General features: G+C 36.4%; 1 protein-coding gene across 4 annotated transcripts in view; it reads left to right on the top strand.

Annotated features, from left to right (window-relative positions):
* USP34 (ubiquitin specific peptidase 34) overlaps positions 1-18,840 on the top strand; it is a 255,697-nt gene that overhangs the window by 216,700 nt on the left and 20,157 nt on the right. For all 4 annotated transcript variants that reach the window (XM_023512071.1, XM_012804030.2, XM_023512069.1 and 1 more), the window contains 10 exons: positions 523-608; positions 1,320-1,488; positions 1,586-1,660; positions 3,637-3,788; positions 7,412-7,460; positions 7,544-7,648; positions 7,729-7,773; positions 9,288-9,392; positions 10,738-10,885; positions 16,731-17,365. In XM_023512071.1, coding sequence (XP_023367839.1) covers positions 523-608; positions 1,320-1,488; positions 1,586-1,660; positions 3,637-3,788; positions 7,412-7,460; positions 7,544-7,648; positions 7,729-7,773; positions 9,288-9,392; positions 10,738-10,885; positions 16,731-17,365 — 1,569 coding nt within the window. The remainder of the gene's footprint in view (positions 1-522; positions 609-1,319; positions 1,489-1,585; positions 1,661-3,636; positions 3,789-7,411; positions 7,461-7,543; positions 7,649-7,728; positions 7,774-9,287; positions 9,393-10,737; positions 10,886-16,730; positions 17,366-18,840) is intronic.

The following is an 18,840-nucleotide window of genomic DNA, read 5'->3' as shown; positions in this document are numbered from 1 at the left end:
GGTCATTGTTTGGCAGGCCTGGGCCAGGTTTGAACCCGCCAGCCCCAGTGTATGTGGCCGGTGCCCTAGCCGGCTGAGCTTTAGACGCCAAGCCTCCTCAGTCATTTTTAGTCCATATTTCTTATTGATAACTTAATTTCTTTGTCCTAGATGTTGATTCTGTGACAAGTAACTGTTCTGCCCCGCTTCGCTTCTCTGTAGAAGATAGATGCTAGATTTTCTTTTCTCTGCATCTCTGCTAGCTTAGTGGAACTTTGTTTTGGTAATCTGTATTACTGAAACCTGTAGTTTGTTAAGGTTTTCTATTCATTATCACAAAACTGAATCTTGTTTTTTATGCTAACTTTGCCTTCCAGGTGTAGACTATAATTGAGACTCCAATAAAGCTTTAGAATATCAAAAGATAATCTTTGGGCAAAATATAAGTGGGTGGCAGAGAATTTTGAATCTTGTTAACTTTTCGGTAGTATCTTTCTGATTTGATGTGAGTTGGCTCTTGGGTTGTTCCCTTTTTATTTACAGATGTTTCAGCGTTTATGTATCCATGTGATTCAGAGACTGAGACCAGTACATGCTCATCTCTATCTACAGCCAGGAATGGAAGATGGGTAAGAATTATATTTTTAACTTTTGTGATGATCTGCCTACAAAATATTATAAGTATCCACATTGAAATATGTAGATTTTTCTTTTTTTAATTTTTTTTTTCTTTTTGAGATAGAGTCTTCCTTTGTCTCCCTCTGTAGAATGCTGTGGGGTCATAGCTCACAGCAACCTCAAACTCTTAGGCTCAAGCAATCCTCTTGTGTCAGCCTCCCAAGTAGCTGAGACTACAGGCGCCTGCCACAAAGCTCGGCTATTTTTAGAAATGGGACCTTGCTCTAGCTCCAGCTGGTCTTGAACTCCTGAGTTCAAGCATTTCACCTGCCTCAGCCTCCCAGAGTGCAAGAAGTATAGGCATGAGCCACCGCACCTGGCCTAGATTTTTCTTTTTAAAAATAATCTATAATACTGCAAGTCATGTAGAGAAAACTGTTTTTGTAATAAGTGCATCTGCAAAATTTTCCACAAATCTTTTGGGTTGTATTGATTTAGCCAGTCACCATAATAGGAATTCAGTTCCTCATATATATATATATATATATATTTTTTTTTTTTTTAATCATAGCTGTGTATATTTATGCAATCATGGGAGCTCCTTATATTATCACAAAGATAATAGAGTTTTATTTGGGTTTTAAAAAATAATTTTACCTCCCAAACAGTGTCTATCCCCAAAGTTATACGCCTCTCTAAGATCTATTTAATCAACTTTTCAGGTCAGATGATATGGATGCCTCGGTAGAAGATATTGGTGGTCGTTCATGTGTCACTAGATTTGTGAGAACTCTGTTACTAATTATGGAACATGGTGTAAAACCTCACAGTAAACATCTTACAGAATATTTTGCCTTCCTTTACGAATTTGCTAAAATGGGTGAAGAAGAGGTAAGGCTATATCTTGTTTATTTATTGGATGATATGCATATTTTCAGTATTTAGAACTTAATTATTTTCATTTTCTATTTTTAAATCGATTTTTTAGAGCCAATTTTTGCTTTCATTGCAAGCCATATCCACAATGGTACACTTTTACATGGGAACAAAAGGACCTGAAAATGTAAGTACAATTTTGTCTTATATTAGGGATTTAAAAGCCATATTTTCAGTAGTTTACATCATACAAAGTCATGAGATATTAGAATCCTTTAAAATTCTTAAGGTTGGTTTGTATTTTTAATGTAATTTTAATGAATATAGCAAGAAAAAAACTGAGTAATAAATGTCACTGGTAAGGCCCTAGAACAAAGCACATAAACTTAGGCAAAGTGGTCACCACCTATTTTAGGGGTCTTATCAACAGTATATTGTTTTTTTGGTTTGGGGGTTTTTTTTGCAGTTTTTGGCCAGGGCTGGGTTTGAACCTACCACCTCTGGCATATGGGGCCGCAGGCACTGCCCAACAGTATATTGTTTTGAAGGACATTTTGGTGGTCATATTTTTAAGCCCTTTGCTTTTAAGCTTACCAGACACTTTCAAAAATTTAAGTTGCTTGCATATTAATATTAAAATACACTTATACTGTCTTTAACAACCACGTTGTATTGTATCATCTATTTCTACTCTTTTTTTTTTTAACTGTTAGATACTATTTTTATCTCTGTTTTACAGATGAAGTTATTGATTCTTACAGAAGTTAATTAGGTCACAGTGAGCTGGGCTTTGTGCTGAAATTTTTTTTTTTTTTTTTTTTGAGGTAGAGTCTCAAGCTGTCACCGCCAGTAGTGCTCCAGTGTCATAGCTCACAACAACCTCCAACTCTTGGGCTCAAGCTCCTCCCTCAGTTTTTCTGTTTTTCGTGGAGACAGGATCTCACTTTTTTTTTTGAGAGAGAGAGCCTCAAGCTGTCGCTCTGGGTAGAGTCCTATGGCATCACAGCTCACAGCAATCTCCAATTCCTGGGCTCAAGCAAGTCTTCTGCCTCCACCTCCCAAGTAGCTGGGACTACAGGCGCCCACCACAACGCCTGGCTATTTTTTGGTTACAGCTGTCATTGTTGTTTCGCGGGCCTGGGCTGGATTCCAATCCACCAGCTCAGGAGCACGTGGCTGGCGCCTTAGCCACTTGAGCCATAGGGTCTCATTTTTGCTCAGGCCGGTCTCAAACTCATGAGCTCAAGCAATCCACCCGCCTCAGCCTCCCAGAATGGTAGGATTACAGGCATGAGCCCCGCCCACTTGAGCTAAAATTCTTAACCACTACATTATAATGCTTCATAGAATATACACTGATATTTAATTCTAGCCTATATGGCTACCTGTTTCACCTGCTTTCCTTTTCCTTTACTGTATCATAAAATCTTTTCAATCTCTTGAATTTCAAAGCCCAAGTGAATATCTCTTTGAAATACCTACTGTTTGTATTATCTCAAAACTACAAATAAGGACTCAGTGCCCATAGTTCAGTGGTTAGGGCACCAGCCACATACACCAGGGCTGGCAGGTTTGAACTCAGCTTGGGCCTAGTAAACAACAATGACAATTACAACAGCAACAACAACAACAACAACAAATTAGCCAGGTGTTGTGGCAGCCTCCTGTAGTCCCCATTACTTGGGAGGCTGAGGCAAGAGAACCCAAGAGTTTGAGGTTGCTGTGAGCTGTGATGTCACGGTATTCTACCGAGGGTGACATATTGAGACTCTGTCTTGGGGGAGGGGGGGGATTTCAAATAAGGATTTCTTTTGTATAACTGGTATTTTTATTAAATAGGAAATATTGTTTTATTATACTCATAATGTTTGATCCTGATTTATCTCCTAGTGAGCTTCCTTATTAGAACAGAAATTATTAAAGGAGGTAAATAGACAGTGCTGAGAATTATTATTCTTTATAAACCTCCCAGTTTAGTCTAACATTGTCCTGAATATGGTTTAAACTATATTTTACATTAAAGTTCGACCTTTGTGTGATTGTTTTTTGTGATACATTTTCTTGCCATCATTTACCCTCAATTGTTATGTAAAAACAAGTTGTTTATTTTCAGAATTATGTTAAAATTACTACATTATTAAAATTGAATTTTGTTCTGTTTAGCCTCAAGTTGAAGTATTATCAGAGGAAGAAGGGGAAGAGGAAGAAGAGGAAGAAGATATCCTTTCTTTGGCAGAAGAAAAATACAGGCCAGCTGCCCTTGAAAAGATGATAGCTTTAGTTGCTCTTTTGGTTGAACAGTCTCGCTCAGAAAGGTGAAATGTTTCAACATTCAAAATGCTTAAAGCATGTTTGGCTTTAATTCTTTTTCACATAATAGTTTCACTATTAATTCACTAGCTTTTATTACATAATTAACACCACTGTTCATCAACTCTTGTGTCATAAGAATTTCAAATCTATTCTACCAAACTTCTACTTTGTCTCTGAGTTATTTCAGGAATAGTCATTGAAGAAATATTCAGTAAAATGTCTAACAAAATTATATGTGCATTCATTTTTTAACCTAACACCTCCACTTTTAGGAATCTGTCCCAAAAATATGGAAAGATACATATGTAAAGCTGTTTTTTAGAACAGTTTTTCTAACAGCAAAAGACTAGAAACGGCCAAATGTCCATCAGAATGAAACTAGTTGACAAAAAGCAACATCCACTCAAGAGTACTCTGTAGCTAAAAAAAAAAAAAAGGAAATACAGAATTTACATGTATTACCATGGAGAAATCTTTAGGGTGTATTGCTAAGTAAAAAAAAGTACAGAAAAGCGTATGTTGTATGCTACTTTTTAAGAAAGAGGAACATGTGAGAGAGCGAGTGTGTGTGTGTGTGTGTGTATGTGTGTGTGCAGCCAATCTTCATTATTCATGGGTTTGCTTTTTGCAGATTCACCTACTTGCTAAAATTTATTTGAATGCCAGCATTGCCTCTGGGAGCGTTGGTAGTCATTCACAGAGATGTGTGTGCAGGATGGCAAAAAATTTAAGTTGATGGACAAATACTTTTCTAGCTGAGGGCAAACAAAGCTACAGTTTGCTTTCTTGTTTCTGTTTTCATATTGTAAACAAATGTACTTTATGTGATATACACTGTGAAAATTTTTCAAATTTTTATGCTTTTCACTTGTTATTACTGTTTAAAATGGCCGTTAGCCAGGTGTCATGGCATATGCCTTTAGTTTCACCTACTCAAGAGGCTGAGGTGGGAGGATTGCTTGAGTCTGGGAGTTTGAGGCTAAGTGAGTTATGATCATGCCTGTGAATAACCAGTGCACTCCAGCCTGGGCAACAGCAAGACTCCACCTCTAAAAAAAATTAAATGGCTCTCAAAGTGTAGTGCTATGGTGCTGTTTAGTGTTTCTAAGCTCCAGAAGGCTATGGTGTGCCTTACAGAGAAAATGTATGTGGTAGATAAATTTCAGTAATACTGTTGTCCATGAGTTCAATGTTAATGAGTCAATAATATGTGTTAAATAAGGTGTTTTTAAACAGAAACACCCATAAAATAAGGTAATATATTTATCGGTTGGCGAACATGTTGTGACTAGAGCCTGTGAGGCTCTGTATCTTAATCCTGTATTTCCTCTAGGAGCAATGATTTGATATATGTTAATTCAGTGTTTGGAGAATTTTATAGAACACAACTACCACAAATATCAAGAATTGACTATAAATAAAATTCTTTTTTAAAAAAATGGTTTCCAGTGGCTAGGGGAAGAACAACAGGGTGGAGGGAATGGGAATGGAAGCTTGACAAGTTTAACTTTGGAATCATGTAAATGTATCTGTAAGTAAATGAGTTAATAAAAAGCAGTCCCTAAAAGTCAAAAGCACAATGAAATAGATGAACCTAACTGTATATTAATCAGGTGGCGTAGCCACCAGAAGGGAGTTAAATTCAGAACACATTAACTATATGTTCCTGGTGGGATGTACATGAAAGATAAAAAGAACTGCAAAATTATCTTAAAATGTTTCAGTAATTATATTGTTAGTAATATAATTAGAATTATATTATGTATATATTAGAGAATAAAGCAAATAAGTAGCTGTTCTTATTAGAAACCAAGATTTCCAGTGAAAAGAAGATAGAAAATTGTAGGATTTGTACATAATTTCTTCAAAACTGAATTTGAATTGGAAATATCAGTGTGAATTCATGGTTTAATTTGTCTTATGCACACAGAAAATGCAGTATCTACCTCTTTTCTGAAAAGGCCTGGAAACCCTGTATAACCCAGAAATAATGAGAATCCCTTGCGTCTAGATTGTGGTCTCTAGATCTCATTTCCCACTGGAAAAATTTAGATTCCTTGGGAAAATGACCTATCCCGGTCTTGGGAAAGAAATGAATGAAAAGCCTGGAATGTTTTGTCCTTTTTGAAAACAAGGAAGTTATTTAAGATTACTTGAGGTCATGTTAAAAGGGCTCAAACTAGCATAAAGGAGGTTTCTAATGGTTATAGATGGAACAGGTTGAGCATCAGTAATTGCAGTGGATTGTGGAACACATCAAAGATGTTCAAATCTGTGAACTTATAATGCTGCCTAAAAAGATTATTAAAAACACATTGGCAACCTTTAGAGTGTGAGTGTACTAGGAAATCAAATCATTATTTTGAAAACTGATAAATACTGGAAATAATATCAAGCATTTATTCTACCTACAAGAAGTGTACCTCTTAGCAACCAAATAGTGGTTGAGAGGAAGTTTCATCATAGAGATATTCAAGCTAATAAATAAGCAAAAGTGACTGGAATTAGAATATCACTATTTTGCAACCCCCAATGAAATAATGGATCTGGGCAACAATGATTATTGGCTGAAAATCTTACAAAAAGACTAAACCTTCGTTGTATGCCTCCTGATGAAAGTCCACATCACCACCCACAAAATATCCATGATTGAAAAATCAAGCCTAGATCCAATCAAGCCTCTAAATTTAACTACTGATTTACAGGAAATACAAGGACAGAGAAACATGTTAAACCACCACCACAAGGATATCAACAGCAAAATATAAATGTGGGAAACTGTATAGAACAGATAACCTGCTTTCTTTAACAGATAAATTGCCAAGATGAAAACAAAGTTGGAGGAGAAGTCAGTAGATAAAAAGATTTAAGAGACATTTCAATCAATTGCAACAAAAGACTTTCTTGGGTCCTGAATCAAGCAAAATAACTCTAAAAATTTTTTAGAAACTTGAGTAATTTTTTTACACTGGATATTGTATTATAGTAAGGAATTGTTGACTTCTTTTTAGGCGTTAATAATGGTATTATAGTTAATGGTTTTGAAATTTTATCTTTTAGTGATACTGAGATTTATGGATTAAATAATAAAATAACTGGAATTTGCCTCAGAATAATCCCTTTTGAGTGGGTGGGGGTACAAAATGAAACAAAATTAGTTATGATTTTGGTAAATTTGAAGCTGAATGATGTGATCTTGTACAATTCTATTTTTATCTATCTGAAATTTTCTATAAAGTTAAATACTCAGTGATTTTAAACTGGGAGGAGAAACTGATTTCTTAGTAGTCCTTTTTTTTTTTTTCTTCAAGGGTCTCATGTCAAAAAACAGCTCTCTATGCTATGCAAAATTAGACCTACCTAGTATTTTAATACATTAAAATATTGAGTTAGTTAGATGGAAATAAAAGTAGATCTGGACTTCCATTTGCTAATCCTGAGTATCCTTGGAAAAATTACCTAGAAGATGTTTAGCAAGCAAGTCTAGCAAGTAAAATAGTCAAAAGTCATTTTATGATAGCAGATTGGTACAGTTATAATCAATTTTGATGTTTAACATGATATAGATAGCTACAAAGTAATACAGGGAGAAGAAAAACTTATTTCCACTAATATTTTCTTTTAGGCATTTGACATTATCACAGACTGACATGGCAGCATTAACAGGAGGAAAGGTAATACCTTCTCTAATATTAGATAATTTGATCATCACAAAAGTAATAACAGTTCCTAAATAAACAACTTTTGCTTTTAACAGGGATTTCCATTCCTGTTTCAACATATTCGTGATGGCATCAATATAAGACAAACTTGTAATTTGATTTTCAGCCTGTGTCGATACAATAATCGACTTGCAGAACATGTAAGTTCTAAGAAAGAGTGAGAGAAGATTTTTGGTAATTTAAAAAAGAATATCCTGAAATTTTTGTTTTTCTGTTTTAGATTGTGTCTATGCTTTTTACATCAATAGCAAAGTTGACTCCCGAGGTATGTAAACATTTATTAATTGGTGTTGTTAAACCTTTTATCAGGGGCTCGGTGCCTGGCTCAAGTGGCTAAGGCGCCAGACAGATACACCTAGGGTGGTGGGTTCAAATCCAGCCTGAGCCCGCCAAAAAACAACAATGACGGCTGCAACCCAAAAATAGCTGGGCATTGTGGTGGGCGCCTGTGGTCCCAGCTACTTGGGAGGTGGAGGCAGGAGACTCGCTTGAGCCCAGGAATTGGAGGTTGCTGTGAGCTGTGATGCCACGGCACTGTACCCAGGGGGATAGCTTGAGGCTCGGTCTCAAAAAAAAAAAAAAAAACCTTTTGTCAGGGCTGGGCACACTGGCTCCTGGCTATCATCCTAGCACTCTGGGAGGGTGAGGCAGGTGGATTGCTTGAGCTCAGGAGTTCAACATTGGCCTGAGTCAGAGCAAGACCCCTGTCACTACTAAAAATGGAAAAACTAGGTGGGTGTGGTGGAACATATTTATAGTCCCAACTACTCGGGAGGCTAAGGCAAGAATATTCCTTGAGCTGAGGAATTTGAAGTTGCTGTAAACTATGACACCATGGCACTCTACTCAGGGTGACAGAGACTCTGTCTCAAAAAACAAAAAACTATTGTCAGCACAATATGAGCCTTTCTAATTGTTCTGGAAGAAAAAAATTACCAGCGTGTCCCATAACACAGTAACATATTACTGTGAATAAACTGAATCACCTCTTCATATCATACATATCACAAATACAGTTTTCCCAACTAAATTTATGTATAAATTCAGTATATCAGAGTGCCCCCAAATGCTAAATTTTAAAGTTGTTTGATTTTGACCAGATATTATAACCATGGTCAAAGAAAAAATAAACTAAGCCTCTATATATGTGGAGGAATAAGTGGAAAATAAAATATAGCATTGTATGAAACTGTTTTTGTAAAATGCAAATGTAATGGCTACTTTAATAATACATATCAAACATTATCATGTATTGCTATAGATCACTATAGGAAGCTTAATCTAAAGAATATGATTGCTTCATCAACAGAATTTACTTGGAGGTTTAGGGAAATATTGGTTAGAAGATAAAAATTTCCAATTAGTCAGGAGGAGTAAGTTCACAATATATGTTGTACAAAATGGTGGCTGTAGTTACTAACAGTGCATTGTATATTTGAGAAAATCTACATATTTTAAAACATCCTTTTTTATACCAGATATACAATGTTTATTAAGTAGTTTTAAAAATAATTTTTTTAAGTTGTCTTCCTCCAAATACTTTTGATCTCCAGAAAAATCTTTTTGTTACATGTGGCTCCCATACTCTTGACTTTATATCTCCTAGCTGATCCTGCTGCTTTATGGGAATTACAAGTTCACATGCAGAAGCACTAACGAGGCACTGCTACCTAACACAGCAAATTTAAATGTAATGTGTAGAAGAGTATGTATTTCTTTTCTGCTGAAAGAGGGGGGTTCAAATTCATCTAACTACACAATCATGTATGTGTCTTACAGGCAGCCAATCCTTTCTTTAAACTGTTAACTATGCTAATGGAGTTTGCTGGTGGCCCTCCAGGAATGCCTCCCTTTGCATCTTACATTCTGCAGAGGATATGGGAGGTGAGTCTTGCAGCAAATGTTTTCAGAATTTGTTTTTCTGACATTTTTACACAACAGTTACTACCATTTTAAGTATCAGTTTCTTCTTAATTAAATACCCAAAATGGTTATAGTAACACATCCAGCGAAGAAGAGGAGCTTTGGTCAGAAGGTTTGAGAAAAAAGAATTCTTAGCTTGTCTCCCAGACATTTTAAAGATACTGTCCTAGAGACATAGACAACAGGCTTGGCGCCTGTGGCTCAACCGGCTAAGGCGCCAGCCACATACACCTAAGGTGGCGGGTTCGAATCCCCAGCCCGGGTCCGCCAAACAACAATGACGGCTGCAACCAGAAAATAGCCGGGCGTTGTGGCGGGCGCCTGTAGTCCCAGCTACTTGGGAGGCTGAGGCAGGAGACTCGCTTGAGCCCAGGAGTTGGAGGTTGCTGTGAGCATGATGCCATGGCACTCTACCCAGGGGGACAGCTTGAGGCTCCATCTCAAAAAAAAAAAAAGAGACGTAGACAACTTCAGCCAATTCCAAGTTCTCATTTCCCTACTCTGAAAAACAATTCCATAAAGCAACTGCAAGCCCTAGAAATCACGTTTTCAGCAGTTGACAAAAATGGTAGAGGAAACACCAACTACTTCCTTTCCTCCAGAGTTATTGCTGAGGTCACAAAACTTCTCCTTGGTGAACTCTGGAAAAGCTCAAGACCAGGTATGAGCAAATGTTTTCTCTAAAGGACCAATAGCAAACATTTGGGGCTTCGTTGAAACTACGCACTTCTGCTATTTTAGCCTAAAAACAAGTAGAAAATAAATGAGTGATTGTGGCTGTGTTCCAATGAAACAACAAAAATGGGCTGCCACAGAATTTGGCCTGCAGGCCATAGTTTCCAACCCCTGCTCTAAATTGTGAGGATTTCCCTTTTCCCATGAAAAAACTCTCCAGGACAGTATAATGAGCGACTTTACATTCTCACTTAGTAAAATACCTGAGCATGGGGTAAGTTGAGTAAGTGAAAAAAATTGAGAGAATTCAAAGTACTTTTAGATAGTATTAAAATTTACAAAGTCAGCAAGACCAAAAGCTCATTGGGTTCTCGTATTTGTCTTCTTTTATAATACTTGGTTATTTTAAATTTGTTTTATAAAACAATGACAAATTTTCTTCATTTCCTGTTGATAAAAGTAAGTACCTTTAAAAAATGAGAAGTACATGGCCAAAACTGCTTTAAGCTCTAGTTTTTGAGAAACTACTTCAGCTCTAAGTATATATAAAATTGCATATACAAAAAGCAAGTATAAAAGTAACTGCTCATTCAGTTTGCCTTATGTTCTGTTCTTGTCATTTTATTCATAGGTGATTGAATACAATCCTTCTCAGTGTCTGGATTGGTTGGCAGTACAGACACCCCGAAATAAACTGGCACACAGCTGGGTCCTACAGAATATGGAAAACTGGGTCGAGCGGTTTCTTTTGGCTCACAATTATCCTAGAGTCAGGACTTGTAAGTCAAATATTCAGAATTTAACAAACCATTTATTTTTCAAAGTTCTGCTTTGTTTTTTAGACAACTATGATATGCCCATTTTTAGATATGCAAAGTTCTTAGAGACATTTTTAAAGGCCAAAGTTATATTAGTATTTGGAAAACTATGACAGTGTCTTACAAATATCTACAGTGTTTTTGTTTTTTAAAAAATAGGTAATCAGTCAGGCATGGTGGCTTGCACCTGTAGCCCCAGCTACTTCTGAGGCTGAGGCAGGAGGATTGCTTGAGCCCAGGAGTTTGAGGCTGCAGTGAGCTATGATTGGGTAACAGAGCAAGAACCTAGCCTGAGTGACAGAGCAAGAACCCAACATTTTTTGGTTTTCCTTTTTTATTTCATTTATTTTTTTTTACAACTAGGAAACCATGTTATTTCCTAGGTAATATCACCACTGCTATCATTTTTGTTTCCTTGCTTGATAGAGTGACAGGGCATGATCAGAATGAGTGAAGGAAGTAAAGACTCAGAAAATCCTCTGTTAAAAGTAACTCTTGGGCGGTGCCTGTGGCTCAGTGGATAGAGCGCCTGCCCCATATACCGAGAGTGGAGGGTTCAAACCTGGCCCTGGCCAAACTGCAACAACAACAAAAAAAAGCCCGGCCCTGGGGCAGACACCTGTAGTCCCAGCTACTCAGAAGGCTGAGGCAAGAGAATCACCTAAGCCAAGGAGCTGGAGGTTACTATGAGCTCTGACGCCATGGCACTCTACCAAGGGCGATAAAGTGAGACTCTGTCTCAAAATAAAAAAAATTTAAAAATAAAAAGTAACTTTTACGGGGCAGTGCCTATGGCTCAAAGGAGTAAAGCGCCAGCTCCATACACCGGAGGTGGTGGGTTCAAACCCAGCCCCAGCCAAAAACTGCAAAAAAAAAAAAAAAAAAGTAGCTCTTGAGAAGATTAAAAGTAAAATAGTAATAAAGACACAAAATAAGCTGAGAGATAATAGTGACGTGAATTATGGGAGTTAAATGGATAAATACCTTTGTTTTTGCATATAAGCCAGTAAAAAATAAACATTTTAAAAGACAGATGGACAAATATCAAAAAGATATTTCACAAAAAAGAAAATTATTTGTAATTAAAAATTATTTGTAGAATATGTTCAATTAATAGTTTAATAAATGAAAAGTAGTTAATTTTTGTAATTTCTTTGTTAAAATGATTTTCTAGCAGTTCACTTTGAGAGGGCCTAGAATCAGTGATACTCTAATAACAATCAAACATATTTAGTACCTAGGCGTGAGATTCTGAACCCCATTCTCCAATAAAAGGATTCACAGCTCCTTGGAGAAATAGCTGATTTTTTGGGCTGGGGCAAAGACTATTCAAGATGAATCTAGAGCTTATTATATTTCCAGTATATATATACTCAACAAAATAATGAAGGATATGTTAAAGGGACATAGTATTAACCTGAAAGAACTCCCAATTGCCCAAATTAGAATAATTTGAATAACAAATAACATAGCACTCTTATAACCCAGAGTATAAAATAAATGTCCATGAGTCCATACTAATATAAATAAATGATTGAGTGAATAAATAATGGAGAAGAAACAAATCTCCCATAAAACAGAATTGCAAATAATTTATATATACCACACAGCCCCCCCATTCAGGAGATGGAGCTAAACTCCTTATTCCTCAAGTATGAGCTTAATGACTTCTTTCCAAAGAGTAGAACACAGGGCGTGGGTAGTAACCTAACAATGAAGAAACTTGATAGACACACTAACTCAGCCAGGTGGTTATGGTTAACAGCACTGATTTAAGTTGGATTGATAATGTGTACCCTTGATTTGCTATAATGCGAAGGATACTTCATCTCTGATCTTCCTCTTAAAAACTCATAACCTGAATCTAACCATGTTATACAGTACATCAGACAAGCTCAATTTGAGAGACATTTTGTAAAATACCTAACTAGTATTTCTCAAAAATGCAAAGATTATCAAAGCAGGCCAGGCACAGTATCTCATGCCTAAGATCTTAGCATTCTGGGAGGCTAAGACAGATGGATTGTCTAAGCAAGAGCAAGACCCCATCTCCACTAAAATAGAAAAATTAGCCTACCATGGTGACACACACCTATAGTCCCTGCTAGTTAGAAAGCTGAAGCAAGAGGACGCTTGAGTCCAATTAGGAGTTAGAGGTTGCTGTGAGCTATGATGATGCCACAGCACTCTACCCAGGGTGGCAAAGTCAGATTCTCAAAAAAAATTTTTTTTACCAAAAACAAGGAAAGTCTTAGGAACTTAAGGAAATGTGACAACTAATTGTAATTGGATCCTAGAACAGTAAAAAAGTGACAAGTACAAATCTAGTGAAATCTGAAGTGTGGAATTTAGTTAATCGCAACATTCTGGTGTTGGTTTCTTAGTCACAACAGATATACCATAGTCTTAATACATGGATCATTATGAAAGTTTCGAAATACACAGAAGTCAAGAAAAGTAAAATCTTCACGAACAGAAACAGATGAAGCCCTCCCAGCAACGCCAATAAACTGAGCAAGTTGAAACTTGGATGGATGAATGAGAAAGGACACTGTCGACTTTTTTTCTCAGTCAAAATAATAGACCATAACATCTTCTGTCTCAAAACTTTCATAGTGATCTAGATGTTAACAATGGAGGTAATTGGGTAAGGTGTGTATAGGAATTGTCTGTTTTATGTATTCCATGACAAAATGTTAATTCAAGAGAATCATCTGTCAGTGGAGGAGACCTGTAGATTGTCATTGTCACTCTGCTCATGGGCTTCTTTATGCTCCAACTTTAGTTAATCCCATATTAATGAGATATTGGTCAGAGCCAGTGTGTATGCTAATTGTCATTAGAGTACTGACCTCTCTCCCCTGGCATAAAACAATAAAGAAACTTATGCTGGACACCAAAAAATGTTTAAGCCAGCTGTTAACATGTAGTATGGATGTCAGTACTGAGGAAATGGCATTCTTATAATTACAATGACACTGTATATTAATATTACTCTTACAAAAGACAGTATGTACCAAGATCCTTGAAAATGTTATGCTCTTTTTAACTCAGTAATACCATTTTAGGGATTCTAATATAAGTAAGTTATGCAGTACGTGGATGGCAAACAGCATTATTCATAATTGTGAAAATTTTTAAATTATTCTGTGAGGAAGCATTATCATAATGCATCATTTTAAAATTACAGTAGTGAAGACTATGTAAAGTGTTCTGATATCTATACCTTGAAAAAAGGGCCCAAATATCTGAATAGAATTAGTAATATTTAAAATAAGATTTCAAGTAAAATGTATAAAAGCTACCTAAAGATACTTATAAATATAACAAAATAATGTTAAGGAATGACTGAGAATGTTTGATATAGAGAAAAGAAGAACAATGGAGACATATATCTTAAAATAATTGAAGAGTTACTATGTAGAAATGGAAATAGATTTGTTCTGAGTTTTCTATAGTATAAAACTAGACCCAAAGACTCTCGGCAAGTTATAATGCATTTTTTAACAAGATAGGCTATCCTTCCAAATTAACCTTTCTACCTATTTTTAAAAATAAACATAATTGAAAAGTTTTGGTTTTCCCTAGCAGAATTTTTTATTTAAAAGCAAGTAGCTTTTTGGCCATGTGCAGTGGTTCACACCTATAATCCTAGCACTCTTAGAGGCCAAGACAGGAGAATCCCTCGAGGTCTGGAGTTTAAGACCAGCCTTGCTCTTGGAGCAAGAATAAGAGCTGGTCTCTACCAGAATTAGCTGGACATGGTAGCACATGCCTGTAGTCCCAGCTACTCAGGAGGCTGAGGCAGGAGAATCACTTGCACCCCAGGAGTTTGAGTTTACAGGGAACTATGATCATGCCACTACATCCTAGCTAGGGTAACAGACTGAGATTCTCCCTCAAAAATAGCAAGTAGCTTTTATAGACATAAAGAAATAATTAGGTATATGATAAAGCAGAGCAAAATGTTGATTGTAGAATCTAGATGGTAGATCCATAGTTTTTCAGTAGAGTTTCTTCAGCCACTTAGTGTACTCAAATGAGGTGAAAGTATGGAACTTAAACTGAATGACTTTTTTAAATCATAAATTGCTTTTCTCAGTTGCACTTCTATAAAAAACTGATGAGGATCAGACCTACATGCCAAATTTTTACATTTGAAACACATACCAAACACAGCCTTGTAAAAGTCAAATTAGTATATAGGAAAATAAATACATAGAAATTGCGGTATCATGCACAAATAAAGTTTAATTTGAAAATAAACTACAGGCTCGGCGCCTATGGCTCAAGCGGCTAAGGCACCAGCCACATACACCTAAGGTGGCGGGTTCAAATCCAGCCCGGGCCTGCCAAACAACAATGATGGCTACAACCAAAAAATGGCTGGGCATTGTGGTGGGCGCCTGTGGTCCCAGCTACTTGGGAGGCTGAAGCAGGAGACTCGCTTGAGCCCAGGAGTTGGAGGTTGCTGTGAGCTATGATGCCATACCCAGGGGGACAGCTTGAGTCTCTGTCTCAAAAAAAAAAAAAATGAAAATCAACTACAATTTTAGAAACCGTAACTTTATTTGCTTTGACAATATGGTAGAAAATATCAAATTTTAAATAAATTAGTGGGGGACAGAACCAAAGTGTATATTGAAAGGAATTCAAACTCTGGCATTAGAGTCTTGAGGAGGTTATATAGTGAATACTGTTGCTAGGACTAGGAGCACTAGTCCATGAGTTTGACAATCTGTATTTTGTATTTCAGTTTTGTCACTAGCTATATCATTGTAGTCTTACTGTCATTAAGCTTGAGTTAAAGTGGAAATAAGAAAAGCAGTGCCTGCCAACATAAAGTTATGATGTCATATAGTATACACTTAGTAAATGTTAGCAGTTACTGTTATTACTGTTGTTGTTTTATCATTATTATCTTCATCATCATTTCTCAAGGGCCAGTCTAGTCTCTACCTCTTTATATCTTTGTGACCTTGGTCTCTGCTTCTCCAAGATTCAGATTTTTCAATGTAACATCACCTACCTCCAGGATCATTGTGAGGATTAAATGAGATATTTTAAAAGTGCCTAACTCAATGCTTTGCTCATAGTAACTGCTTTTACATGTGGACTCAACTAATATGTCATTACCTCTCAGATAGGCATAATAACAGTTTTCAGGTATGTTGAAGGAGGGTTCATTCTTTGGGTGTAAGTTTAGCCTTAGAAGACTTTTAAAGATTTTCCGAAGTTAATGTTCTATAATTACTGTATATATAATCTTATATAATACAAAGGACTTTTGTATATAAGATCCTTAGAACTTAAGTGTATTTTACCATTATTTGTAAACTATTACAAAATAATGTACAATTGTTTTTTTAAATAAGAAGAAAACTAAGGCCATAAAATATTAAATGGTTAGACCATGTCAGGTACCTTTTGGTTTGTCTTCTGGCTCCAAATGTTGTGTTTCCTGTTAAATCATACTACTTCCTGAGAAGAAATAAATGATAAAGTAAGTGGGAAAATTCTATATCTCGGGAGTACTAAATTAAAAAACTGTTTCTGCTAATGGCAGTTATTATTGCCAGTTAAATAATAACAATGGCAGAATGGAGAGAGTCTGTTTCTGTTGCCCCTTGGGACCTTTCTATGGAGTCAAGGGTAAAGCAGAAAGATATCGAAAAAAATGTTTATGTCCCGTAATTTTTACTTATTTTAGTTATTAAAGAGAAGAGTGGCTTTGTGTTCTAATGACTGCTCTTCAGTCTATTTTATATATTATAAGGATCTGACAGTTTTGTTTTACATTTTATAGCTGCAGCTTATCTTCTGGTGTCCCTTATACCAAGCAATTCCTTCCGCCAGATGTTCCGGTCAACAAGGTCTTTGCACATCCCAACCCGTGACCTTCCACTCAGTCCAGACACAACAGTAGTCCTACATCAGGTCTACAACGTGCTCCTTGGTTTGCTCTCAAGAGCCAAACTTTATGTTGATGCTGCTGTTCATGGCACTACAAAGCTCGTGCCCTATTTTAGCTTTATGACTTACTGTTTAATTTCCAAAACTGAGAAGCTGATGTTTTCCACATATTTCATGGATTTGTGGAACCTTTTCCAGCCTAAACTTTCTGAGCCAGCAATAGCTACAAATCACAATAAACAGGCTTTGCTTTCATTTTGGTACAATGTGTGTGCTGACTGTCCAGAGAATATCCGCCTTATTGTTCAGAACCCAGTGGTAACCAAGAACATTGCCTTCAATTACATCCTTGCTGACCATGATGATCAGGATGTGGTGCTTTTTAACCGTGGGATGCTGCCTGCCTACTATGGCATTCTGAGGCTCTGCTGTGAGCAGTCTCCTGCATTCACACGACAACTGGCTTCTCACCAGAACATCCAGTGGGCCTTTAAGAATCTTACACCACATGCCAGCCAATACCCTGGAGTGAGTAAAATTGATCCTCTTATATTTGTGTCCTCAAATTGATGCGAAATACCTGTTTTTTCTCCTTGTGGGAAGTGATCACAAAATACAGAAGAATAATTTAACCATTCTTTCTTAAGCACTTAATGGATGTTTATTTTCTTGAAGACACATATAAAATGCTACATTGTTATAAAATTGATAAGTATTCTTAGATTAAAGGTAGATTTTATCTCTTATAGAACTTAATTATTTTAATTTGTGGTTTTATAAATAAATCTTTTGTGTATGCCTAACTTTTAGGGACATGAGTACTATTTAAAAATAAGGTATTCATTATCAAGATCTACATGCTGTGCTATGCTGTGAGATAGATAATACTTTTTTCCCTAGTATTCCCTAGTATTTTTTCTCAAGCTCTATCCAAGAAAATGAAATGGTTAAGAAATCTGTCGTGCTAACAAGTATATGCAGTCTCTAAATCCCCTTTTCTCTGCTGACTACTTGTAGGTTTCATATTAGATTTTTTCCTCTCTGTGTAAAGCTGTCAATCCTGTATATTACTTTTCTTTTTTCTTATTTATTTTTTTAGACACAGCGTCTCACTCTTGCCCAGGCTAGAGTGCAATGGCGCAACTTACAGCTCACTGTTACCTTGTACTTCTGGGCCCAAGTGATCTTCTCACCTCACTGTTTTAAGCAGCTAGGACTACAGATTATAGGCGTATGCCACCACACTCAATTAACTAACTTTTTTATTTTTTTAGAGATAGGATCTCTATCTATTGCCCAAGCTGGTCTTGAACTCCTGCCCTCAAGCTATCCTCCCACTTCCGCCTCCCAGAGTGCTGGGATTACAGGCATGAGCCACCATACCCAGCCCCTGTTTACTTTTCACTGTCTTACTCTGTCATAAACTGTCCTATAGATAGACTGCCCTTTATAGATTAAACTCTCCTTTGTTATATGATATGATGAGTTATTTAGAATATCTCACCCAGAAAGAATAACCTGATGTCTAGTCGTAAAAATTAGAATGCCTATAAAGTAGGAAAGGAAATGAATGTATTATGTATCAAGAAATTCAAAACCAAGGCTGTAGAAGTTCAATCTTTGAATTCAAAGGAGTCATAACAGTATATATTAAGCTTCAGTGAATTTATCTCTATCATATTCACATGATTAATGTTTGAAGTAGTTCTCATTGTAATGTCCAGAGTTAAGTAAGTCTTTGATGAATATGAGGTAAATTAGAATGCATATCCCCTATGTTGTGTCTTGCCCTTAACATCACTGAAATGTAAGGTCCTTTATTTTACAACTTGTTAGAAATTTTCATAAAAATGATAATTATGTCAATTTTCACTATGAAATATTATGAAGCTGGAGGTTTCAATTCATTTACAAGTGTGTTTTAGAAGAGTAAACCTTTCCGGCTCGGCGCCTATAGCTCAACCGGCTAAGGCGCCAGCCACGTACACCTAAGGTGGCGGGTT

Source organism: Otolemur garnettii, unplaced genomic scaffold (assembly GCF_000181295.1).
Source record: "Otolemur garnettii isolate 467f Iridium unplaced genomic scaffold, OtoGar3 scaffold00024, whole genome shotgun sequence".
NCBI classification, from domain to species: domain Eukaryota; kingdom Metazoa; phylum Chordata; class Mammalia; order Primates; family Galagidae; genus Otolemur; species Otolemur garnettii.
The sequence above is the reverse complement of the archived record's forward strand: the minus strand, read 5'-3'. Positions and strand labels throughout refer to the sequence as shown.